This window comes from Anastrepha obliqua, chromosome 2 (genome assembly GCF_027943255.1).
Source record: "Anastrepha obliqua isolate idAnaObli1 chromosome 2, idAnaObli1_1.0, whole genome shotgun sequence".
NCBI classification, from domain to species: domain Eukaryota; kingdom Metazoa; phylum Arthropoda; class Insecta; order Diptera; family Tephritidae; genus Anastrepha; species Anastrepha obliqua.
In genome coordinates, this window is record NC_072893.1 from 25,950,691 (window position 1) to 25,978,681 (window position 27,991).

At 36.4% G+C, this 27,991-nt stretch overlaps 1 protein-coding gene across 1 annotated transcript; it reads right to left on the minus strand.

Annotated features, from left to right (window-relative positions):
• Positions 1 to 27,521, minus strand: LOC129238057 (uncharacterized). Its single transcript, XM_054873098.1, has 5 exons — positions 27,515 to 27,521; positions 27,249 to 27,402; positions 23,209 to 23,334; positions 17,288 to 17,707; positions 1 to 1,912 (listed from the first exon to the last, which is right to left on the minus strand). The coding sequence occupies exons 1-5, from the start codon at positions 27,519 to 27,521 to the stop codon at positions 220 to 222; spliced, it is 2,400 nt and encodes a 799-aa protein (XP_054729073.1). The 3' UTR covers positions 1 to 219.
• Between the last annotated feature and the right edge of the window lie 470 nt (positions 27,522 to 27,991).

A 27,991-nucleotide genomic window follows, 5' to 3' on the forward strand; every position in this document is an offset into this window, starting at 1 on the left:
CAACAAATCCTATTTAAAAGTTACACTTACCTATCCTACTAAAACTGCTCGATCAGGACTTCCATTGTAGTTTACTCGTATATAAAAGGATTTCATCTGCCACTGTTCATACTAAAAAGCTAAAGCTTAATTCAAACCTTCGTTCGTTGCTCGTGTTACACTAATTAGACTGCTCGACCTTAGTGTCTAAACTATCCACCACTTGGCACACTCACCTCTTCACAGTTCGGCGAATATATTTTCCCTAAAGTCCAACTCTGGATGCGCCGAATGCGATGAACCGTGACTGTAGTCACGCGATTTCATTGAACTACGTGCCGAAGAAGAGAAACTAGCCGTGCGTCCACTACTACGCCGCATACGCCCCTCCACCACCGACATTTTAGATAACGGTTGTGTTGGATCGAGCTCGCCAAAAGCGCCCGCAATGAGATCGCTACCGTTAAGTGAATTAAAGCTGTCTCGCTTCGAGTTGCGATGCGAAGTAGAGCTTTGGCTGTGATGTGAAGATTTGCGGCTCAGTCGACGCGAGTACTGATACTGGTAGGCGGAAGTGGGCGTGATGGATGCTGCGCCGCCGCCGCCGCTGCTCGCATAAGGCACAGCATTGGCGGCACCCGGTGTATATTTGTCGAAGAAATCGGAGGGTACTTCCTCGTCCACATCGATGCCACTCTCACCCTCGTCGTCGCGTGGCAGCCGATGTGCTGCACTCTCTTCATTGAGCGTGGATGCGGCACTATAGCCATCATTCGTGCTACTAACACTGCCACCAGCACCGCTCGATTGTAGCGGGTCGCTGCAGATCAACGAGTTTGGTGTGCTATCTTTGGCTGTTGCCGTTGATGGTGTCGGCGTCGCTTGTGCGGATACATCATAATTGTACGGATCGACTTTGGGTTTCGGCGAACGCTGATAGATCTTATCAATATCGGGCAATTTACGCCGCTCGCCCACTGTCATGCGCACCGTCTCGCCATGTTGCTCACGCTCGATCATCTCCTGTATGTCCATGCTGCGTTCGCGCTCCAACATGTCGATTATCTCGAGATCGCGCTCCAACGTGCTAGCCGTGTCCATGTGTGAGAAACTACTGCAATCGCTAAATGATAAATCTTTGTTGGACAATAAGGGCTGACCACTGAGGCTCCACTTTTTGTGTTGCGTATAATTCACCGCATTTTGACCGCCGCCCGACACAATCATGCCACTCACTATGGAGGAATCTTCACCATCGCCAAAGTTGCTTGCACCACCGTCATCCTCCAGCAAACTACTGGCGCCATTGCAGTAGGTCGAGGAGGTCATGTTCGAGCAGGAATTATCCAATGAGCCAAGCGTCAATTTGCGCTCACCAACATTGCCGACACCGCCACCGCCACCGGCCACACTCTCACGTCGACTGCCGCTGCTCACACTGCCACTTTTTTGCGCTTGGCGCGCCTGCAGTTGACCAACATTGCCGACGCCTGCCAACGCTGACTTATTGCCTTTTCCACCATCCGATATTATCTTAATCTTCACATCATTCTTCTTCACACGCACATCCTTCGTCAATGTTTGCTTAACGTAGGCTTGCTGACCTGTCGCAACACCATTCGAAGTGTCTCTGCCCGCTAGCCGGCAGTTGTTGTGATGCTGCTGCTGCTGTTGTTGAAACTTGGCTGCTCTGTTGAGTTCGTGACGCGTCACCAGTGCAGTGCCGGTAATGCTGCCGCCGCCGTTCAAATACTCCTCGCCATTCACCAGTATCGAAGTGCCTTGGGTGGTATTTGTGTTGTCATCCTTCTCAATAGAACCCTCCCTGGAGCTGGGCGTGTTGGCACTGCCCGCTTGGCTGCCACAGCTGCGCGACTTGTGGAAACGTTTTGTTGTAAGACGAAAATAGCCGCGAATACGCTTCTGCTCATCTCTGTTGGATTCGAAAGCATAAAAACAGAAAGAGAAGAACGGAGATAAGTTAGTGTGTATGTACGTGGGTATGAGGATAGCAATGCGTATTTTTATAGCGAGACAACAGTTGAACGTAAATAGCAGGATTTAATTAAAATAAACATTCAACCAGGATCAGTGTAAATCCTCATGGCTCACTACTGATTACATAATTTCAGCCAAGCAGGTCGTAGTTAGTGATGCAATGTCCTTGTTTGCTTAATTGTCAGCCGAAGGGATGAAGTTTTGGAAGAAATAAACATTGAGAAATAAATCGCAGAGAGATTGAGGGTAGATAAATTGAGAGCAAAGTGAAGTAAATGAAAAAACTTAAGGGGTCCCGGTGGTCTAGAATTCTAAAAACATCATTTTTTTATCTCTATATTCCAAAAGTATAGACCTTGAAGAATATACTATAAAATTTTGGGACGGATATTCCCAGTATTTTCGAATCCACAGCCGTTTTAGCACGTAAAGTCAGATTCGACATGCAGCCACTCTTAAAACTTTAAACCCAAATATATACTTTTTTCTACCTGGTGTTGTTAAAAAAAAAACACAAAAATTACTCAACCCAATCGTCTAAAATTTTAATTTGAATCACCTTGAAAAAAAAACAACTCATTTGTATAAGTGAGGTATTTTATTTGGTTTGATTATTTACGATTTATTAAAACTATTTTTTGCCGCCATAGCCGAATGGGTTGGTGCGTGAATCCATTCGAAATTCACAGAGAGAACGTAGGTTCGAATCTCTGGGGGTGGTTGGGATAAAGTCAGGTGATCTGGGGGGCCAGTCGATGTCGTCGATTTTCGACACAAGACGTCCCGAAAAATTTCGTTGCAGAAATTCAATTGTTGCATTCGCAGTGTGGCATGGCGCACCGTCTTGTTGAAACCAGTAACCGTCTAAACCTTTCTCACGCATTTTCAGGCAGACATAATGAGCCAACATCCATCGATATTGGTTTCCATCGACCGTTTCATTTTCTCGGGTCCAATGGCCGAATGATGGTTTTTGCGCAAATGCCGGCCCAAAAAGTTACCTTCCCGGACATGCAATGGCGTTTCATGGATCTCGTGTGGATTCTCAGTTCCCCAAACGCGACAACTTTGTTCATTCACGCTGCCAGAGAGTTTAAAATGTGCCTCGTCAGTCATTAACATTTGCTTCCGAAAATTGGGTTCAGTGTCAACCATTCGAGCGACTGTTTGGCCATTCGAGCGACTGTCTGATTTTTATAATGTCAAAGTCAAAACCGCGCCATTTTTTCAATTTTTTTTTTTTTCTAGTACGGGACATACCTACTGATTAATAATTTTTTTGGTTTTCGAGTATAAATAGAAGAGAAAAAAGTACAACATCGTCCAGACCATATTTTTCGGGAGGGTCAACTTCAGCGCCATTTATAAAATTATTAAAATTTAAAAAAAAAAATTTTGGAGATGCTTTCCATTTCAATTCAACCGGGCTATTCGGGTCATGTTCTTCGATTTCGATGACACTTAAATATGTTGCTCTCTGGTCAAAATAATGAGACACGTATTTTTTTGTTCGCCCGAAAAAAAATTTTTTCAAGAGTTATCGGCAATTTTGTTTTTCGGCTCAAACTCGATTTTTTTTAATTATATAAGAAACAAAATTTTTTAAACGCCCATTACTTAGTCAAATATGAACCGATTTTAATAATTCTGGGTTCAAAATGATCGTAATTACTTACACGAGCGACTTCATGTAGAAAGAATTGCAAAAAAGTAGTTCAAATTTTTTTATTTAGCAAAACAGAAAAAAAATTGAAATTTTTTCGAAATTCAATATTTCAAAAAGTGTATTTTTGTTTTTTTTATAACTTTTTCCAAATCAAGAGGACACCTCAAACTTTAATTAAGCTGAATGCCCAGTAGCTAAAATGAGTTCTTATTTAGTAATGAGGTTTTGAGTAAAAAACCTGTTTCGCACTTTTTGTTTTTTGCAAAATAAAAAATTTTCAACTAATTTTTTGCAACTGTTTCTACATGAAATCGCTCATGTAAGTAATGACGATCATTTTGAACCCAAAATTATTAAAATCGGTCCATTTTTGACTACGTTATGAGCATTTAAAAAAAAAATGTCTTATATTATTAAAAAAAAATCGAGTTTGAGCCGAAAAACAAAATTACCGATAAAGCTTGAAAAAAACTTTTTTCGGGCGAACAAAAAAATACGTGTCTCATTATTTTGACGAGAGAGCAACATATTTCAGTTACATCGAAATCGAAGAACATGACCCGAATAGCCCGGTTGAATTGAAATGGAAAGAATCTGGAATATTTAATAATTTTTTTGGAATATTTAATAATTTTTTTGGAATATTACAAATTTTTTTTTTTTTGAATATTTAAACATTTTTTTCCATTTTTGTATGTAGAAGAAGTTAAATAAAAAGCCTAAAAAATTTAAATATCGTTTTTGATTTTTGTTATTGTAATATAAAAAAAAAATTCCTGCAAATACCCAAAATTTTCGAGCTCTAGGCCACCGGGACCCCTTAAGCAAAAATGCAGAGTGCCACAAATACATTTGTAGTTGTGTAGTAGTCGAAGGTTTTGGTGCATGACTACCATTCGGAAGAGCGTAGGTTCACATCTTCTTGCATGGAGCAGCAAAATGATAGAAACAGTTTTTTTAAATATCGGTTGCCCGTCGCCAGGCAATGGAAAACCTCCGAGTGTATTTCTGCTATGAAAACGCTCCTTATAAAAAAACCATTTGCCGTTCGGAGTCGGCTTAAAACTGTGGGTCCCTCCATTTGTGGCACAAAATCAAAACGCACACCACAAATAGGAGGAGGAGCTCGGCCAAACACCTAAGAGAAGTGTACGCGCCAATTATTTATTTACTTTTTATTGGAATATAAATAAAAAGGGTCTTTCAAAAGTGACGCCTAGTTGTCAGTTGTGAAAAATTTCTAGAAGGTACCTTTTCTTTGTGTTATCTTCGACATTTGTCAAGGAGACAGAAGTATTAAATTTATTAATTAAAAATTATTCAAATTGTTAAAAGTTCTCAATGCTTTTGGGATATATTTAGTGAGCCCTATTTCACGTTGTGGGCATAGAATCCGATAAGATTTCTAAATTACATCAATAAATCTTAAAACTCTTTGAAGCTTTCGTATTTTGGGAAACCAGTTATATGTTGCATGATCGACCTGGTTTCTGAACGAGGACAAACCGACGAAGCTCCTGCTATCAAACTAACAGGCGGCGCACTCACATAACCGCATCCACGTCAAATATGATTTCGAGGTTGTAAGAAACTTTGTTTCTCTAGGAACCAGCATTCAGCGGTCAGCCTTGGAATCCAACGGAAAATCTCGCTCGCCAACTAGTACAGTCCGGTCCTGACGAGCAAAACTAACACTTTATAAGGCTCTCAGCAAGCGCGTCCTATCGTATGGCTCAGAAGCTTGGACGAAGGCAACATCTGATGAGGCGTCCCTTGATGTGTTTAAGAGAAAGTTCGTGCGAAAAATATAAATATGAGCTTTAGGACGACATACTTATACATAGCGAAGCGAATAAAAATCCAACGACTTCGTTGGCTGGCTTACATTGTCCGAACGGCTGCAAACGCCTCGCTCTGAAAGTATTCGATGCGGTACCAGCTCGTGGTAGTAGAGGAAGTCCTTCTTTGCGCCTGGATGGACTTGGCTTCACTTGGAGTGACTGGCGCGCTTTGTTAAACTCGGCGAAAATCGCGTAAGATCAAGAAGAAAAAGAAGATGGCCAACGAAGACCGAGCCAACTTACTTATTGTTGTTTTTATTTTTTCCTTTTTTTAAGGGGTTAAGGGTCGTCAGAATTTTGAAAAAATTGGATTTGCTTATTTTTTGTATTTTCTTAAAGTATAATATCTTAAAAATATTGTGTGAAAATTTCAAGTGAATCCGGCAAATACTTTTCGAGTTTTTCAACAACTAAGGCGGTATTCTAGTCAAGAAATTTAAAAATATCGAAAAATTGTTTTTTTTTTTAAATTCGATAGTTTAAGTATTCAAAAATATCTCTCTTAAAGGATTTTTCAAAATTCGAATTATTTTCGAAGTTACAACTATTTTAGTGACAAGACAGCTAGACTGGTTTGAGTGGACGGCGAACTTTAACCGTGTTCTTCTCGAATCTACGTCTTTCGGCACGATATCTCAAGTTCTAATCAACCGATTTACGTGAAGTTTATCATGAATACTCTTTAAATATATCTCTATCGCATGAAGCGCGAAAAACTGGCAATTTCAATTTTTTAATATGTGTAAACAATTCGAGAAAGCGTAAAAATTAGGGGAAAATCGAGCTCAATTTTTGAGTAGCCGCCATTTTATGAAAACATTTTTTCCCCCTTTTTTTCTGCGTCATACGATAATGACATTCATATTAATTAAGAATTTGTCATCGATTTTTTTTTCAGATGACCACACGGGTAGAAATCGTGATGACGAGGACACTGCCTTTTGTTTTCCCCTTCCATTTCAAGGACGCATAATTCCATGAAAACTGTTTTTTTTTTAAATTCATTTTGTGTGCTCTTAATATATAAATAAATAAATGATTAGAAAAATGGATGGTAAAAATATCAATAGCTTTTTTTTATTCACCGTCAAAAAATGCTCGAAGTTCGGGCCTATAGACTACTAAGAAGAGCGCCCTCGGACCCCCGGAGCAGATAGCCAAACTTTAAACGCGTTTTTCTCAAAACTTTGTTTTTTGAAGTGATTATCACTGTAACTTAAAAACCGCGTGGTAGATTACAATAAAATGTATACTGCTTTTGAAAAACACAAAAAACTCGTGCCTGATAGAAAAAAAAATTTTATTTCAAAAATTTCAATTTTTTTTAACTATTAATTGTCGGTTTTTTTCTCGAAAATATGCAAAATATTTCCTGAAGCCGCCATATTAATAATTTTGACAAAAAAAAAACATAAAAAGCTTCGATCAGGCACAAGATTATCTATTAGTAAAACAAATTTCTTTTGTCCGATTGATTTTAGCTGAATCTCCAAGGACTTGTGATGATCACCGCAAGGGACTTCTGGAGAAACGGGCTCCACACAAACGGTGATAACTTTTACAATTATTAAGTTTTTTTTTTTAATTTGCTAAACTCAAGTCGAAACATGTTGTATTAATGCTATGTATTTATTTTTGTAAAATAAAGCAATTGACTAGCAAAAAAAAAAATGATTGAAAATCATCACTTTTTCGGGCCTCTGACTACCCCTAAACCCTTAATAAAAGCAACATTCTAATTTTAGTAAAAAAATATCTGAAGTGCATCTCTTTTCACTGTACACTATTTTAGTAGCTCCACTCAAATTTTTCTAAGATCAAATATTATTTTTGGGAATTGTGTACTTTTATTAGTCAGGCATTTCGCTTTAAAACTGCATCACCAGCTGTTTGCAATTCAGTAGTCCGAAAATTTGCTATCGTGCGTGGCACTTCACATTTACTTGTTTTTTCGAAAGAGGAAATATTTAGAAGTTAGGCAGCTGTTGAAAATTGCGGAAAATTTTTGCTACATATCATTCACTGTCACCCAAAGTAGCAGCAAGGATCATTACTCGGACCTGAGCTTTGGAATATAAGCTACGATGAAGTCCTTCGAATAGAAATGCCTGAGGATGTACATTTAGTGGGTAACGCAAATGTCATTGCAGCTGTAATAATCGCTCGAAACACTGACGAAGCCAAAAGGAAGTTAAATCAGGTGATGATCCGAGTTCAAACGTGGCTAGAAGACCATGGATTAAAGCAGGCCACAGAGAAAACAGAGCTAATCCTTCTAACCAATAGACGTATCCCATTAAAAGTAGATATACAAGTACTCGATGTCACTTTATCGACAAAAAGAGTGGTCAAGGAGTGGAATTAGACACGAGGCTAACTTACTGGGCGCACATAAATCAAGCTGCCACAAGAGCTGCCAAAGTAAGCGGCATGTTAAGTAAGCTCATGGCAAGCCGTGGAGGTCCAACGCAGAACAAGCGAAAACTTTTAATGGACACGACGAACTCGATTCTCTTATACGGATGCGAAATATGGGCAGATTCGCTAAGAGTGCAATGCCGGCGGAAAACTCTGCAATCTGTGGCACGCACCTGCGCTCTCGAAGTGGCTTCGTCATACAGAACAGTATCTGAAGCAGCGGTTTTAGTTATCAGCGGAACCGCCCCTACAGATCTTCTAACAGAAGAGCGCCAACGGAGATGGGAGGCAAAAATCTCAGAAATCCCAGTACCACGCATCTCCGATATTAGAGTTCAAACACGCACACTTTGGCCGGCAAGATGGAACTCTGAACGTTATGGTAGATGAACAGCGAGACTAATAACCGATCTACAAAAGTGAGTAGTCACGGTGAAGTTAACTATTACCTCACACAGTTTTTGTTCGGACATGGGTCCTTTCGCAAGTATTTGTGGCGAATGGGAAAAGTGAGCCTAACAAACTGCATGTATGGAGATACTGAGTTTGATAATGCGAGGCACACCTTCTTTAAATGCAAGAGCTGGAACATGAAGAGAACAGCTCTGCAACGAGCTATTGGTGAAATATATAAAAATCAAGGAGAATTTCGAGCCACGTCCAACTTATAAAGGGTGTTTTTTTAGAGGTTAGGTTTTCAAGTTAACACTACTTTTTTCGTAGATGGTCTTTTTGACAGCTGTCACTTGATTTATGCTCAGTTTGGTTTGCCATTTCATAATGAATAGACTTACACCTGAACAACGTTTGCAAATCGTGCAAATTTATTACGAAAATAATGGTTCGGTTCGCGCGACGCATCGAAGAAAATTTTGTTCAGCGATGAAGCTCACTTTTGGTTGAATGGGTATGTCAATAAGCAAAATTGTCGCATTTGGAGTGAACATAATCCACAAGCCATTGCTGAGACGCCGTTACATCCTCAAAAAGTCACTGTTTGGTGTGCTCTATGGGCAGAGGGAATCATTGGTCCATATTTCTTTAAAAATGAAGCCGGCCATAATGTTACAGTCAATGGAGAGCTCTATAGAGCCATGTTTAATGACTTTTTCGTGCGTGAATTGGACGATGTTGATGTGGACGACCTTTGGTTCCAACAAGACGGCGCTACATGCCATACAGCCAACGCAACAATCGATTTATTGAAGGAAACTTTTGGTGAGCGCATTATCTCGCGCCGTGGACCTGTGGCGTGGCCTCCATGGGATGGGTTCCTCATTCGTTAATCTCCACAGCGCGTCGTTGCTGATGGTGTTCGGCCAGAATAGCCTACAGCTGATGCGGAGGCATTTTTTGCCGAAAAATTGTAGCCTCTCTGTGATGGTGTTGGAGGCCAGCCAAGTTTCAGTTCCGTAGCTTCCGTGAGCTGAATATTTAGTGCGCCAGGAGATTTGCGAACTCACCCTTGCTTTGTTTAGCCTGCAGTTGACATCTTCATTTGCTTCATCATCCGTCGTGATAGTGCAGCCGAGGTAGCAGCAGCTTTCGACAAATTCCAACGAACACCCGTCAAACTTTATATGTCTTGTTTTTTTATGGTTGACTCTCGTAGCTTTCCTCTTAGCGATGTTGATTTCCACTCAGATAGTGCGCGCCAGCGTGACTAGTTAAACCAGACAAAGCCTCGGATAAACGATCTCAACTACGATGACGAGATTTGGCACACGTATCAGGACTCGAATATCACAATGGAACATTAGAACTCTCCGGAAGAAATAATCGAGAAAATGATGATAGACGAAGAAAAATGGAATGCCGTCGCAAATTTCGTGGAGGATATTATCCGAAAAAAAGAAGCGTAAAATGGAAAGTTATGCTGAAGAGCATTGAGCATAGGTTTCTCAAAACAGGCGACCCTGGACGCAAGGTGAGTAAGTAAGTGTCCTGCTTAGGACGCCGTCTTGGCCCTCTACCTCGGAGCAATGCGGAAGCAGTCCCGCTGTGGAGGGAAAAATCCAAGAGAAGAGGAGGGATATTTTCAGTGGAATCACCACACACGACGGATATGGTGCGATGACATTTTTAACCCAACCTCACCGCCACAAAAAAAAAACAAAAAAAAAAAAAAATAGCAGCAAGTGATTAATAGGATTCCAAAGTAAAGAATTCTATCACTGCGCGATATTCGGCGCTTTCAACTGTAAAAAAATATGCTGTCACCTCAACTTATGGCCTGTAAACGAAAAATAAATTGAAAAGATACATAAAATCCCTTGCACTCCTCCCAATTTAGCGCTGTCATAACAGTATCGGTGAATTGTTCACTAGACCAAAGCCGCATTACAGGAGTGGTCACTTCACTGTATGTGAAGAAATATGCTTCGGTCCCATCTCCTTTCGAATAGCTTTCGTTAAGTCCAGCTGAGTACTTAAATAATATTTGCCATATGAATTTGTGCGAAAGCCCTGGCCATATTGACTTCTGCATTATTAAATTAGCTAAAGTGGTATCGAATATTCAACAGGCTGTTGTGTGCCTCTTATTCGGTTTACGCTTCCACGCTTTCCTTGAATTTTATTTTTGTAATATTTCTTAGGGTGCGGAGTGGAATTTAACTTTGGCTTTTGTTTGCTTTTACTTCGAAATTTTTTGTCTTGGTTTTTTTCTTGTTTTTTTTTTTTTGGTTTCGGTAAACACAGCACCGTTCCTAATAACAGCGGCGAATTCGCTCTAAAACGGAAGGAGAAGTAAATCAAATAAAGCTGAGCATTATGAAATTGTGTTAAAATGATGCGTAAAGTGTGAGGCAGCGAGAAGGGAAAGAATGAAGAAATTCAATAAATATTGAGAGCACAGCTTGCGGATGGCAAAAATTGCCTATTTGAAAGAATATTTGGCGCTTTGATACAACAACAATTGCAAGTGAACATCTGCGTTTATGCAGGTAATGTGAAAAATATTGAAAGCGAGACTTATGAACCAGCGAGACAATCGCGATTGATACGCCATTTTAATATTTCATCCTTCATTTGAACACATACAAATTTTTTTTCTATGAGTCAATTTATTTTTGGTTTACAAACCATTTGACGTTGACATGACAGCGTATTTTCTATAGTTCAAGGAAACGAATATAGCGCACTGATAAAATTCTTTATTTTGGAAGCCTTATCAGCAAGAGAAATCCGCGAAGAAATATTTAAGGTCAGGTTAGGTTAGGTTAGCCAGGCAAGTTGTTTAAGGGGGTCTTCTGGTCTCGAGGCCCTGAAATGAAGGGTTTTTTTGGGGATTGATTGTGACAAATCCTGTGAATATTTAAAAAAAAAAAATTTTTTTATTTTAAAGGTACATGTCTTGGCTTTTAAAAAATGGTTTTGACTTTGAAAAATTTTAACACCCGCGACCTTGAAATGGCGCTGAAGACGTCCACCTCCAAACGAAACAGGTCTCCATTTTGGTCACGGTTTTTCCACCTGGGTAATCAGAAAGCAACAATTAGATATGCGTTGTCTTCAGAGTTGCCCTGGTTAAGTTTTCCCGTGACAGATTTTTTTTTTTAAATTCTTTTCAAAAGTTATGCAACAATTTGCAAAAAAAATTTTTTGAACTTTAAAAGGTTATAAAAATGGAATGAAAAAAAATTTCAAAAATCGTACACGGGGAAACTTAGCGGTAAGTTTTCCGAACCTTTTAAGACCAAAACCATTGAAATTGGAGTATAACTACTATGAAAAGTGTGACCAAAATGCCTAAAAAACACGATTTTCGGGGAAAAGCGTTTAAAGATAAAGTGTATGATAAAACGGCCGGAGGAGGGTACACTTCGGTGCCCAGAAAAATGTGAAAAAATGCGACTTTCAAAAAATCCTTTCTGTGGCGTATTCTCGCATACACATACAACAAAATTATGCAAAAAAAAAAAATCGATTTTTTTTTCGCTGGAGACCAGAAGACCCCCTTAAGGGGTTATATACAGTTAGAATTTTCAAAAAATCGATTTTTTTATTTCCTTTTCTTAGTCTGCATATATTTAAGAACACACAGAAAATTTAATATCGTTCCGGTGAATATTTTCGAAGCTCCAAGCAAATTTGAAAAGGCGTTTCAGAGTGAAAGTACAAGGCCGGAGCGCTTACCTGGAACGCTGTCAATTTTATGCAGCTGCCTATTGTAAATTTTTCCTTCTAATGTATTTAGAAAAAAAAAAACTTTCAAAAAATAAAATGAAAAAAAAAGATTTAAAAAAATAAAATGAAAAAAAAACTTTCAAAAAAAAAAATTTAAAAAAAAAAACTTTCAAAACATAAATTAAAGAAAAAAACTTTCAAAAAAAAAAATTAAAAAAATTTAATTAAAAAAAAAACCAAATTAAAAATTAAATTAAAAAAAAAAATTAAAAAAAAATTTTATTACGAAAAAAAACTTTCAAAAACTAAAATGAAAAAAACTTTCGAAAAATAAAATAAAAAAACAAACTTTAGAAAATAAAATTAAGAAAAAAAACTTTCAAAAAATAAAATTAAAAAAAAAACTTTCAGAAAATAAAATTAAAAATAAAACTTTCAAGCAATAAAAAAATAAACTTTCAAACAATAAAAATAACTGTACTTTCAAGCAATAAAAAAAAAATATTTTCAAGCAACAAAAAACAGTGCGTTATTGTTTTTTTTTATATCTGAAAAGGTACAGTTTTTTTTCTCTCCCCAAATCAACTGATTTGGAAAATCTCTCCCAAAATTGTTCCGGCCGGTTCGAAAACTATAGAAATCGCATAGCTGCTGGCATATTTAATGAAGGAAAGTCATCAATAATGCATTATATGAAGGCAATAGGAATTACACTTGGGCCCAACGCGCATTTATATGCCAAAAAAGAAGATGAGCAGCGCGTGAACATTACCGATCTCAGAGCGTGTGAGAGCACCCGAGATGGAAGAATGGCCCGCAGACAACATCAGCTCGAGTTATAAGAAGCAGCCCAAGCGCCGGAGGATTTGTTATATGGTCCTAGAATAGACAACTCCATGTAAGTTAAAAAAAAATTGTATCCTATGTAAAAGCGATTTTCTCAAAATGGTGTTTTCAAAGTCGGTGACCAGCATTACTCGAAAACGACTAAACCGATTAGTCTCAAATTTTAACACGAGCTTCTTAAATATTAGCTGTGCAACTAAGTTCTCGCTGTTTTTTTAATGAAAATACTTACAACTTTATTCTGAAAAAATGGTTACAAGTATTGCCCATCCCTGGCTACTACTTTTTCCCATCTTTCTGGTACATCTCGTATACCGTCGCGGTAAAACAGTTCATCTTTTGAGGCTATCCACGGATCAAGCCATTTTTTTATGTCTTCATATGAATGGAACTGCTGGTCAGCTAGACCATGTGCCATCGAGCGGAACAGGTGATAATCGGACGGCGGAATATCTGCAGAATATGGCGGGTGGGGGAGGATTTCCCAATTCAGTGTTTCCAGGTAGGTTTTAACGGGTTTGGCAACGTGAGATCGAGCGTTGTGATGCTGTAGAATCACTTTTTCATGCCTCTCCGCGTATTACGGCCGCTTCTCGCGCAGTGCTCGGCTCAATCGCATCAATTGAAGTCGATACCGATGATCCCCAGCGATGGTTTCGCTTGGTTTTAACAGTTCATAATAAATAACACCAACTTGGTCCCACCAAATACAGAGCATAACCTTCGCAGCGTGAATATTCGGCCGAGGCGACGACGTAGAAGCATGACCGGGCAGTCGTCATGACTTTCTTTTCTTTGGATTGCTGTAATGAATCCATTTTTCATCACCCGCCACAATGCGATGCGAGAAAACCCTTCCTTTTTTGCCGCTAGAGCAGTTGTTCACAGGCGAAAAAACACAGGCGACGTTCAACATCCCTTGGTTTTAACTCATAAGGAACCCAAGTCCCCTGTTTCTGAATCATTCCCAAAGCATGCAATCGCTTGGAAATGGATTGGCGGGTAAGTCCTAATACTGAAGCAAGCTCTTCTTGCGTTTAACACGGATCCTCATTGAGCAATGCCTCCAGCCTCCAATTCAGCGTCTTCGAAGGTTTTTGGCCTTCCTTCACGCGGACGGTTGTCAACATTAAAATCACCGTCTTTGAAGCTACGGAACCAATCTCGGCACGTTGTTTCATTTAAAGCGATGCTGCTTCATAAACTTTTTGTAGCTCTTGATGCGCTTCAGCCGCCGCTTTTTACGAATAAAAGAGGAAAATCAACATTTCCCGCAAATGACGATTATTCGGCACAAAATCAGACATTTTCACAAAACCAAAAGTATCTGATACCAAAACAAAATCACTAATGTGTCGAAGCAGTTTGCTTACCGTATGTCTAAGCTTGGTTTATGACGTTTAGGTTATGTTAGAATCCACTAGCACACACTGTTGGCGGCATCTATTGACAAACAGCAGGAACATAATTGCGCACCTAATATATTTTATAGTGATTAATTGAAGATTTTTTCTTAGCGATAACTCTTTTTTTTGTTATAAACAATTTAAGGCCGAAATTTTGGTCAAAACCCCATTTAGTTTTATGTTGAGCAACCGCCATTTGGTCAAAAAAAAAATTATTTTGCTTATTCCCTCGATTAATTACTAGATTTAACATTACTTTAACGAAATCTGTTTGGTTTTTTTAATTTCAGAGGATCCAGTTCAGAGATATAGTGGACACCGCTCTTTTTTGAGAGGAGCTCGCTGAGATCAGCTTTAGCTGCTTTCCATATAAATATACAGTATTTACTAATACTAAGTCTTGAACTACAGTTAAAAGATAACAAAATATGTGCGAAATTCTTTATATCAATAAATTCAAAAAATTTCGCAGAAAAAATGCTGGAAAATTCGCTTTTTTCGAGCTTCAAACTGTATGTAACCGCTTAAGACAAGACAATTAGTGGCTCCAGGGCCCATTGTGATGCCTGCATTTAATTTCTATCCTCTAACTAAGTTGCTTAAGTCACTTTGATCTTTTTAAGAAGCTAACCAGTTCCTCCAATGAGACATTTTGCAAATTTTCCAGGCCTTCAAAGAAATAATCGGCAAGATATTTCACACGGCTTCTTTGAAGTGCAGGACATACACAGAGCAGGTGAAGGTATTGTACCGACTAAATTTCTTCTTCATCTCCACACTTCTTGCAGAAGTCATTGTGAGGTACACTCATTCTACTGCCAAGGGCGCCAATAGTGCAGTGACTTGTTATAACCCCTGTGAGGACGCTAGTAGTTGACCTGTTGAATCCCAGCAGACATTTTGTTCTTTTAAGATTCAGTTTTGGCCAGAGCGCATTGGAGATACTACTGCTAGTGGTCAGAGACAAACTTCTATCTGGTTGCCGTGATTACGCTCAAGTACAGGGTGGCTGATGAAAGCCGCTACCGAATAAAAATTGAATAACTTTTTTTCTTTTTAAGTTATCTGTTCCATTTTTGTTTTAATTTGCAGATTGATCTTTAAAATTTATTAAAATGGATAACTGGGACACGCAAACAAGAATTTGGATAGTCCGCCGCTATCACGCACTGGAGTCCGTAGTTTTGGTACAGAGAGAGTACAGGCGGATGTTTGGCGGCGATCCCCCGAGCAGATGGACCATAATGAGACTGGTGAATAATTTTGCTGAGCAAGGAACAGTCGCAAGAAGGCCTTATCATCGAAACCCACCAGTTCGGACGGAGGAAACGATCGCTGCTGTAGCTGCAGCTATACAAAGCAATCCAAGGGTTTCAACAAGAAGCTTATCTGCTCAACTTGGTGTCAGCCGACAGTCTTTGCAAACAATAATGCACAAAGATTTAGACTTATTTCCCTACAAAATTCAAATGGTTAACAAACTGAATGCAGCAGACTTGCCGATTCGCTTGGAATTTTGCCAGAAGATCCTGCAAATGGCGGAAGAAGACCAAAACATGTTAAACTGCCTTTTCATGTCTGATGAGGCCCATTTCGATTTAAACGGCAATGTGAACAAACAAAATTGTCGAATATGGAGTACTTCTAACCCACAGATACTCCACGAGACGGAATTGCATCCTCTTCGCGTGACAGTGTGGTGTGCGGTTTCTTCACGCTGTATTGTCGGGCCTTATTTTTTTGAAGAAAATGGTCACACCGTTACGGTTACTGGAGACCGTTATTTGAAAATGCTGAAAGAATTTTTCTATCCAGAACTACGCCGAAAGAGAATTCCTTTCAACTCTGTGTGGTTTCAACAAGATGAGGCAACGTCTCACATAGCCCAGACTGTTATGACAGAGTTGCGACGAAAATTTCCCAATAAACTGATTTCAAGAAACTCCGAATTTCGTTGGCCCCCCAGGTCGCCTGACCTTACTGCACCTGACTTTTTCTTGTGGGGTTTATGTAAACAAGAAGTTTATAAAACAAAGCCAACAAATTTGGATGAACTAAAACAATCCATTCGGGCAACAATTGCGGCTATTCCTGTCGCAACTCTCAAAGCAGCAATGAACAACTTTTTACTAAGATGCCGCACTTGTGTCAACGAGCATGGGGGGCATTTAAATTCAATTATTTTTAAAACGAGTTAAGCTACATTTAATAAAATTTAATGACCTTCAACTTGAAAAAAAATAAATGAATTCCATACACTAAAAAAAAGTTATTTGAGTTTCTTAATGTAGCAAAATTCATCAGCCACCCTGTAAATCGCAGTATGCAGTTCGTTTAGAGGAATGTTTATGTCATCTACCACACTGTTTTGTTCTTGTTTAATATTCGAATTGTAACAATAAATTAACAACAAAACAAAAAAAAAACGTAACGGGAAAATTTTAGGCATCAAGAACAAAGAGTCAAAATAAGCTTTAGGTTTAATCTCTTAGACTTCGAGTTCATTGCAATATAATTCTCTCCAAATTGATTTGAACTCCCCAACTTCAATTTGCACCTCAATCTCTCTCTTTTATTTATGCATAAGATCCAAGGTGTACTATCTAGCAGACCGTTATTCGGCTCTGAGCGAATTTGACAGATATGCCGACCTCATTCGCTTTGTGTTTCACAAAATTTAGCTTTAACTTAGTGACACACAAATCGAATGACATAGATCCAACGTTCCCCTCAAAAAAATTTTTTCTTGCACCATATCTAACGAGCAAACCTGGTATCTATCATCCTTGCATAAAACCCATACAGTAATTGAACAATCAGCTATCAAATCAAAGTTTTCCAACTGGACGTTTCCTCTTTGCAGCCATTTAACTAATTATTTTGGTCATTAGTCGAATGTTTGCACAACAAAAAGCCCTCAGTACACTTTGCGCACTTTCGCAAATGGTTTTAAAGTCTCCTCCCGTCCTGTTATTTAACACACCTTCCTCCACACTTCTCCTTACCTGGGCAATATCTGCGAGGCGTAAATACATGGAAAAATTACGGTGGGTAGAAATGCAATCCACACAAACATTAAGTAGGTGAAGTCAAAGTGCTTCTGATTCTCGTAGGTCTCCACCATCGATAGGCGCGCGAAGCGTAAAATCATCAAAGGACACAAGCACACCACTTGTGCTGCGGCCATGCTGCCAAAGTTACGTTGTTTACGTTTCTCGCGATAGACATCCAACTCGGCGCTGTACAGGTCGTACGAGCGCGTCTTCGTGGCAGAGCAAGTGGCCGACAACACAGACGAGGTATGACCAACACCACTGCCGCTGCCACTGCCGCCATTGGTGTGAGTGGTGAGCGCCGAGCCGATGCCTGAGGTGGTAGTAATGGTAGCGCCGACGCTGCCACCCGCCGAAGAGGCCGATAAATTGCTGTGAATGAGAATAGAAATGGAAAAAGAAGGAATTTTTATTTATTTTTATTATTAGTTGAATGCTTAGTGCATATCTATGTATGTATGTGTATGTGCATGTATTTATGTGAGTATCAGCTGAAATGAACTATCACCTTATGTGGCTTTTATCACCACCTGGCTTCATAAAAATGTTATTAAATTTATTTAGTGAGCAAAGTTTAAATAACAATAACATTATCAGATGAGGAAGGCGCTCTTGGCGTTTATTGTAGTACAATTGTGTGGGTAAATAAAAGCCTCTGTTGATTGGAAGATGAATAGTCCAGCTGAGAGTACCTAGCAAATTGTGCACGCTTTGTTATTGTTGCGTGAATGGATGATTTAAAGTGATACTCGTAGAATGTGGGAAGCTTCATAAAAGTATAAGTCGTTTGCTGAGGCACGAAATCTTTGTTGGTGTGCGTCAGGTAATGAAGTCAAGCTCATACAGTTTTACGTAAATATAATTAGTAATTAATGTGGCAAAGTTAGATTGTGGGCGAGAAAATACTAAAGAAAATGTGCAAAAAAAAAAAAAGATGAGGGCGAACATATTCGAATTATGAATAAATTTAATTAATGATTCATTAAAAAGTGAATTACTGATTTAAGTTTTGTAAGCCATTTAACAGCTGGGAGATGATTTATTATATTTAGCAGGTGCTTTTTTTCACAACCTTTTTTACTTTTATTTTAATTTTTTTGCTATGAAGTGATTTATTAAATATAGCAGCTGTTTTTCCAGAGCGTTTTTTTTTATTTTAAATATATATTTTGTTACTATGAAGTGATTTATTATATTTAGCAGATGCCCTCATTCACTATTTTTTTAAGTAATTTTTTTTTAAATGAATGTAAGTTATTTTTATGATAATTAAGAACGCACTATAAAAGTAATTAAAAATAAATTTGGGGAGCAATTCTTGAAAGGCTGAACTGATGGCAATAACCAAGGCCCTCACACTGGTACAGTGTGTTGTAGTACCAGGAAATGAGTTTCAAGTAGACCAAAAATCACACTGAGTATAAGTATAAGTATAAGTATAAGTATAAGTATAAGTATAAGTATAAGTATAAGTATAAGTATAAGTATAAGTATAAGTATAAGTATAAGTATAAGTATAAGTATAAGTATAAGTATAAGTATAAGTATAAGTATAAGTATAAGTATAAGTATAAGTATAAGTATAAGTATAAGTATAAGTATAAGTATAAGTATAAGTATAAGTATAAGTATAAGTATAAGTATAAGTATAAGTATAAGTATAAGTATAAGTATAAGTATAAGTATAAGTATAAGTATAAGTATAAGTATAAGTATAAGTATAAGTATAAGTATAAGTATAAGTATAAGTATAAGTATAAGTATAAGTATAAGTATAAGTATAAGTATAAGTATAAGTATAAGTATAAGTATAAGTATAAGTATAAGTATAAGTATAAGTATAAGTATAAGTATAAGTATAAGTATAAGTATAAGTATAAGTATAAGTATAAGTATAAGTATAAGTATAAGTATAAGTATAAGTATAAGTATAAGTATAAGTATAAGTATAAGTATAAGTATAAGTATAAGTATAAGTATAAGTATAAGTATAAGTATAAGTATAAGTATAAGTATAAGTATAAGTATAAGTATAAGTATAAGTATAAGTATAAGTATAAGTATAAGTATAAGTATAAGTATAAGTATAAGTATAAGTATAAGTATAAGTATAAGTATAAGTATAAGTATAAGTATAAGTATAAGTATAAGTATAAGTATAAGTATAAGTATAAGTATAAGTATAAGTATAAGTATAAGTATAAGTATAAGTATAAGTATAAGTATAAGTATAAGTATAAGTATAAGTATAAGTATAAGTATAAGTATAAGTATAAGTATAAGTATAAGTATAAGTATAAGTATAAGTATAAGTATAAGTATAAGTATAAGTATAAGTATAAGTATAAGTATAAGTATAAGTAAAAATAAATACCGCTTAGCGTAACACTAATTTTTATTTGAAAAACTTTGCCTTCCTCTCCTTTTGCGCCGTTTAAAAAACTTTGCATTCCAGGCTTAAGGCAAAGTAAAATCCTCATTTGCCTCACAATTTCCTTTACTATTTTTAGTTTGCAATTGGAAGATGCCAAAAGGAAGCAAATTGCAGCAAATAACCACAGAAGTCTTTATTTCACCATTTATCTTTCATTATCGTTAAATTTGTTGCGCATGAAATAAAAATAAATAAAAGCGCAATAAGCAGCCAGCAGCAACGTAAGTAAACCTTCAGTAAATCGTACACGAGCCTCTGCATTTGCCAAGATTATCCCTCGTTTGCTAAAACACTGCACATCATTAACCGTTATTACAGTTTTTCCTGCCTCTATGTTTATATGTACGTGCGCAAGTAACGGTGCTTTTACAGACACATCAACATGCGGCTGTTTTTGTATAGTGGAATGTGCCGCTTGGGAGTCGGCAAGAAATATCCCTACAAGACAGCTGGCTATCATATAAGCACTCATATTATCATCATCACTATCTTCATCCAACTACACATTTTTGTTCTAGCCATAGGAAAGTTCTGATAGTTTCCCCTTGTCGGTGTGACATTCTGTCTCTCTTTTACCAATATTAATTTCTTATAACTGAAAAATATGTTTACTATGCTCTAAAGGCAAGGCAACTACTCATTTTCGTCATCAAAAAGTAATCAGCACAAACTCCTCAGTAACTCCTCATTTTCGTTAAAAAGTAATCAGACTGAGGAGTTTCGTTAAAATGTTTTATTTAGAAATTATAAAATTTATATTTTACGGAGGTCCGAGCTCACGAATTTTCAACTTTTAGCTAAGCATCTACTCATTCGGCTATGGCGATCTTACAACAACAACAACCAAATTTCACACTAGGACTTTTTTCAGAGCAGCCACATTATAAGCATACAAGTAAGTTGCCTTGGCGTTTTAACTTATATGAAATTGCTATTGATAAAAGAGAGATAGAATTCACACCGGACAGGGGAAAAGAATATCAAATGAAATATTTGATTGCGCCATTAAAAAATGTTGTATATGCTATTCTGATAATGCACATGTATTAGAGACTAATAAAATACTTGTAAATGTGTTGGAATTTTTGTCGAAAGTGCTCAGCACTGTAGGGATATTGATAACTTTTGACGGTATCAGTTTTTTTCCAATTTTTATTTTTTCATACACTAAAGCAGTATTTTGCGCTGATTTTTCCCTGATTCGCTGTACGGATTTGAATATAACTCGAAAATTACTATACAACTTTCAGAGATTACTGAAAATAGTCTCCGCTATTGATGAATAAAAATTAATATAAAAAAATCTAATAAAATGTTTGTCCATTTTTGATAAACAAGCAAAACTATTTTCCAAAAATTTTGAAAAGAAGCTTAAAAAACGTTTGCTAACACTCTTGATTAAAAAAATAAACAAATATTTTTCCGAAGAATTTTGAATTAAAAAATAAAAAAAATTCTTTCCCAAAAATTTTGAGTGAAAAAATTATTTTCAAACAAACGAGGTTGAGGCTTTTTATTTAAGTTCTTCCGAAAATTTTACATTTTTTTTAAATATCATATCTTATTTTAAAATTTTTTATTTTAAATTTAAAAAAGAAACATTTTTTAATGTTAAAAAGAACCCAACATATTTCAACAAAAAATTTTCCCAACAATTTTGAATTAAAAGATAAAAAATTGTTTCCAAAAATTTGTTAAAATTTTTTTTTTTATTAGCATCTTTTATTTTAAGATTTAAAAACGAAACAATTTTTCAGAGATTACTGAAAATAGTCTCATCTATTTATGAAAAAAAAATCTAAAAAACTCTTTGTGAAAAATGACAAACGAAATTATTTTCTAAAAATTTTTAATAAAAACATGAGACGTAAGACTTTCGCTAAAAATTTCGAATAAAGATATAATCAATAATTTTTTCGAAGAATTTTGAATTTGAACGAAAAAATTATTTTAAAAGAAACGAAGTCATCCAAAAAAATTTTTCCAAACTTCATTTTTGATTTCAAATTTTCAAAAATTCATTTATCAAAAACTTTTTTCCCCAACATTATTTCCCAACAATTTGTTTCCAACAATTTTAACCAAAAAAATTAAAAAAAAAATAATTTTTTTTTCAAAATAATTTTTTTTTTAAGTTTTTTCCGAACATTGTTTTCTTTTTTTATTCAAAACTAAAAATTGAAACAATTCTGAAAAATTATGTTATTTTTTATTTTTTTGTTTTAAATTTTTTTATTTCGAATTTAAAAAATAGCCGAAGATTTTTCATCAAAAATTTTAGCCAAACTTTTTGTTTGTAGTAAAAAAGTAGAAAAATTTTACAAAAATTTTTTCCTAAAAAATTCGTTTAATTCAAAAACTTGTTCAAAACTTTGAGAAAAATAACTTTTTTCAAAATTAAAAAACAAATTTCCAATAAACTTTTTCCAACAAATTTTTCCAAAAAAAAATTTTATAAAATTTTTATAAAATTTTTTTCCCCAAAATTGTTTTTCCCAAAAAAATTTTTACCCCAACAATTTTTTCCTCCAAAAAGTTTTTTTCAAAAATTTGAGAAAAATAACTTTTTTTTAAATAAAAAACAAATTTCCCAAAAAAATGTTTCCAAAATATTTAAAAAAATTTGTTTTTAAATTTTCATAAATTTTTTTTTTTTAAATTTTATTAAATTTTTGTCCCCAAAATGTTTTTTCTCAAAGAAATTTTTACACCAAAATTTTTTTTCAAAAATTAGAGAAAAATAACTTTTATTTTTAAATAAAAAAAAAAATTCCAAAAAAATTTTTCCAAAAAATGTTTATAAAATTTGTTTCCCAAAATTTCTCCAAACAATTTTTATAAAATTTTTTTTCCAAATTTTTTTTTTTACAAAAACTCTTTTCAAAAATTTGAGAAAAATTAAACAAAACTTAAAAGTGAAACATTTCTGAATTTTAAAAAGAACCGAAGATATTTCACTTTGAAAAATTCCGTATCAAAGTCTCAACATTTTTACAAAAAAATTTGTTCCCAAAAACTCTTTTCAAAAATTTGAGAAAAATTAAACAAAACTTAAAAGTGAAACATTTCTGAATGTTAAAAAGAACCCAAGATATTTCACTTTGAAAAACTCCGTACCAAAGTCTCAACATTGAAAACATTCCCAAATTATTACTTATTTTCGCAATTCTTTCAGATTGCTTCTTATTATACTCAAGCCTACTAATAAACCAATTTTCAAAAAATATTACTGCAATGTCCAAAATACTCTAATCACTTGACATAGAATCGCTCTGACGAACCCACCTTAAAAACTCAATAAAATACTAAATTCTTCTGTGATAAATGAGAGTATAAACACTTTAAAATAAAACCTGTTAAAGTCACATGTGTTTTTATGGGAAAAGTACATACACATATACATATACACACACACATAAATATTCTGAGTTATACGTACCGCTGGCGGTTCCTTATATCCGCGCGATGCTCAAACATCATTACAGCTAATGGTCCGTCAGGTGGCCGCAACTCCTGCGAAGTTCTTATGTAGAGATAAGCCAGCAGAACTGTGGGCGCACAATACCTGCAAAATTGTGATAAATTAGCAAAAAAGGACAGTCGTTAAAAAATAAAATAAAATTAAAAAAAAAAACATAGGAAACAAAGACAAGACTTGCAACTAAAGAAAAATAGAAGCAACGCAGTAAGAATAATTTATTCACACACAAAGTCCATGAAGACCTTGGCAAGTATTCCAAATCAAAGCGCCTTTGACACAAGGCATTCAAATACACATAAATATACAGTTAGTAGCAAGGGGAGATTAAGCGATAGACAGTGACTGCTGTTTTGCATTTTGAACACTTGTCCAAAGATTGGCGTCAGCAAGCCATGAGTTGCGCTGTGTTGCCAGTTTGCTTATGACTTGGCTTAGTCTGTGTGTGTAGTTGAGGATGTGGGAGCTTTCAAATGCGAGTCCATGCTATGCTAGCGCTCTTGCTTGGCATTTGAGTATTAAGTAAGAATTATGGTTATTTCTGGTGGCGACTCAATTTGAATTTTATTTACTTACGAGGCAAATTTCGATTGACTTAATGGTTTTGATTTGCTACTTGCAGGACATACTCGTATACAGATAATGGGAAAGTGGAAGTAAATAAATTTCACATAAATGACTGCATGAGACGGGAAATAATCGAAGAAATATTACAATTTTTTCGGTTCTTGAACAACTAGGAGTTCAAAATTTTACTTTGAAATGGAAAAAGCAGCTGCTTGTCTTTGGTTTCATGCACAAGGCTATTTTTTCAGGCTGTACTTTTCCATTTTTTGTTTTCTATCAACCATTAAATTGACTCCTGACTCTTAAAATGAACCTAGTCAGGCGCATAGTCCTGGTCAAGTTAAGGCTCGCTCTACATAAATAAGTTGCTGTAACTTTAATGAAAAATGTATTTTATTCTTAGTTACAGTCAATTGAGTTGCGTCTAATTGGAGTTAAGACACTCTTTTAATCCATCTTTTGATCTTCTATATTAGATTTTCAGTAAGTCTGTTAATTATTGGTCCTAACAGCACATCCTGTGGAGCTATGTTAAGAGCGAACTCGACTGAAGTTGGTGTTGAAATCCAATCGTTAGGCTGGAGGGAAGCGCACTTACATAGCTCAACATGCGAGTTAATGCTCGATTTTCACTTTCAACTTCTTGATTTGCTTGTGGGGACTCAACAGCAACTTTGATGTGCTTTAAATTATGACTAACAACTGAATTCGAACGACGTAAAGCAAGATTCGCGATCTGAGATTATTCTGGTCCACTATAATATTGAAAATATTTGCAAACAGACGTATTATACAAGGGCGGTTCAATAAGTACCCGTGTTTGATGGTAGAGGGCGTTCCTGAGAGAAGTTGATATTAGCATCGTGTGCTGTCATCTATTAAACGACAGCAAAACAAATTTCAGAGTGCTTGTTACGTTAGTTTGGATTTGGCAGCTATTCGAGTAAGACATAATTCGTGATTTTGGCTAAAATGGAAAAAGAGCAGCATCGTTCGGTAATTCACTTTTTGTTTTTGGATGGGAAAAAATACGAGGAAATAAAAGCAAAGTTTGATGCTATCTATGGGGATGCTTCACCATCTATGGCCACAGTGCAACGTGGGCGAACATCCGTTTATGACGCTCGGCAGTCCTGGTTACCGAGGAAATCATTCAAAAACTACACGACATGATTTTCGCTGATCGACGAACGAAAGTGCGCGAAGTAACAGAGACAAGAGGTGTGTCGAGCGGAACGGCAATTCATATTTTACATTATAAGTTGGCGATGGAAAAATTGTCGACCCGATGTGTCTAGCCACGTTTGCTCACAAGCAACAGCAAGCGGATGCGGCTGTTAACTTCGTGGCAGTGTTTGGAGCAATTTAAGAGAGATCCGAAAAAATTTTGGCGTCGAGTTGTCCCCGTTTATGAAACCTGGATTCGTCATTACACACCAGAAACTAAGCAACAATCAAAACAATGGATTTCTCTCGGTGAATCTGCTCCAAAGAAGGCGAATTGAGTCCCCAGGGAGGGAAAGGTCATGGCGACGATTTTTTATGATGCGAACGGCGTCATCCTTATGGATTTTTTAGAAAAATGAACAACGAAAACTTACTGGAAAATACTACAGTGAGTTATTAGACCGATTTTAAAAAAATTGAATGAGACATGGCCGCATTTGCCGAAAAAGAAGGTGCTGTTTCACCACGATAAGGCACCACATTTTTCCGGAGTTGTCGCCGATAAGCTGCTTGAATTGCGTTATGTCGCAGCCCCCTGTATTCAACCGGTCTGGCTCCCTGCGACTTTTTCTTGTTCCCTAACATGAAGAAATGGCTCGCGGGGAAAAAATTAGTTCAAACGAGGAAGTCATCGTCGAGACAGAGGCGTATTTTGGAGAGTTCGAAAAATCCCATTTTTAGTGGGGTTAAAAATGTCCTGGAGCGTTGGGAAAAGTGTATATTTTTAAAAGGGACTGTGTTGAAAAAAAAAAATTGAAAAAGTTGCGCCTCCATACCTTACACGTGTACTTATCGAATCCCCCCCCCCCCCCCCCCATACGAGCTCCGCTTTGTTTTCAAAGACTTGCAAAAAACAAATGTTTCCCAAAGTATTAAAAAAAATATTTTTTCCTAAAGCGATTTATAAATGTTGAAAAGAACCGAACGTATTTCACTTTTAAAACCTCTTTACCAAAATTTTCAAAATTGAATAAACCTCAAAATTAGTGATTTTTCAAATTAAGCTCGTTTGCTAGCCACGAAGCACAAAAAGTAAATAATTGAGAAGGTGCAGCATGACACTAAATTGGCTATGACTCAGGACTATGGCTTGACTTGATTCAGGACCATGATCAGGTCAACACATTAAATTACATTACTTACAAGAACGAGAATGGCAAAATAACGATGTCCAAATACCAGCACATCCAGTTTTGCGAGAGGTACTACAAGAAACTACTGTCTTCAAAATCTATTCAGCCCATCCAGTCATGTGAATGAGCACGCCGGCATGACTTAGTTACACGCGATATGCCGACCACCAGCCTCGATCTTAGCGAAATTATAAAAGCTATTGGCGCACCAAAAGCTACCAAGACCAAAAGCTATTCCGAAGGTGAGTGCACGATATCTACTAGAGGAGCTCAGAAAGGATACTCAGTGAACTTAAAGAAGGTGTTGTTACTCTGTTACCGAAAAAGGGCAATCTATCTGTGTACAAAAATTGGAAAGGCATTACGTTGCTGAGTATGGTGAATAAAATCATAGGTCATATAATCAACAAAAGACTATCCGACTATGCGGGCACTCAAACCTCGCAGATAAACGGCCCTAAACTCGAAGTAATAGATGAGTTCTGCTATCACAGAAGCGTAATCAACAAAATTGGCGACTCAGCAGCCGACATCCACAGTTGAATATCGAAGGGTCGCGCGTTGTGTTTAGTCTTTTGGACAGAATGTGGAGATCATCACATATATCCAGGTGCACTAAATTGAGGATCTTTGAATCTAATGTAAAATATGTTGTTCTTCATGGGTGTGAGACATGGAACACAACATTGCGTGATGCACAAGCACTTTAGGTATTTATCATTCACTGTCTGTTTTCTGGCCTGATACCATCCCTAACATCGACCTCTGGCCATTATTAAAGCAGATACCCGTTCATTATCGACGACGAAATTGGAAATAGATTGGTCACACACTGCGAAAACCACATGGGAACATCACAAAAGCAGCCCTAGACAGGAACCCGCAAGGCAGTTGGAGATGTTGTAGGCCATCTAACGCGTGGAGGCGACTAATGGAAGCAGAAACGCTACAAGCAGGTCGCACTTGGCGCCAAATCAGATTCTAAGCTTTAAATAAATATAATTTTTACCTATTAATTGAGGCACTTTGTTTCACCTAGGAACTATGGGAAAATATATATACAGATATACTTACATTAGCAGAAACAGGCCGCGCATGTATTCGTGCATATCATCCATTAAGTTGACAACGCATAAGCCAATTCCATCCAGTTTTGCCGCGTAATCCTGAAAGTAAATAAAAATCGTATATAGAAGAAGAAAATTAGCAAATGATTGGCAACAAATTGCTGGAAATATATATTAATAATTAAATAATGTCTAAAAGACTCATTAATCAAGCAGTGCGCACTTCTTCTCTTTATCCGCTCGGTTCTCAGATTTTTTAGCTCGGAAGGTTACTAAGCATAAGGAAATAATAATAAAATAACTACTTAGTCCTAATTTCAGATCCCTATCAAATCGCTAAAAATTGAATTACATCTTAATTTCTCTTCGATCTCAAAAAATTGTTTTCATCTATTGCAGGAAATGTCCACAATGAATGAAAGAATGAACGAATTAATGAAAATGTGGACTGCACTTCGTCCTAGTCTGTGAAGATGGTCATATTAAGGCTCGTAAATTTTTTTCTCTACTAACGGGTGATTTTTTAGCTATTATCTTTTTAAACAGTTGGTTTAAATATCTGACGCACGTTTCGTGTTTTGTTTCACTGTCAAACATCTTCAGTTTGGTCAACAACGTGGAAAATTTTGCGAAAGGATTTAGGTGTGAAGCCTTTCAAAATACAGCTGGCGCAAGAATTGAAGCCAAACGACCTACCGCAACGCAGAATTTTTGGTGAACGGGCTCTTGGAAAGTTGGCCGAAGATCCAC

Excerpts from the sequence above, each read along its gene's own strand:
- LOC129238057 (XM_054873098.1), bottom strand. Across the intron at positions 17,708-23,208 it reads GATATAAGGAACCGCCAGCG|CAATTTATCGGCCTCTTCGG; the intron begins GTACGTATAACT and ends TCTCATTCACAG. Across the intron at positions 1,913-17,287 it reads GCCTCGCAGATATTGCCCAG|AGATGAGCAGAAGCGTATTC; the intron begins GTAAGGAGAAGT and ends CGAATCCAACAG.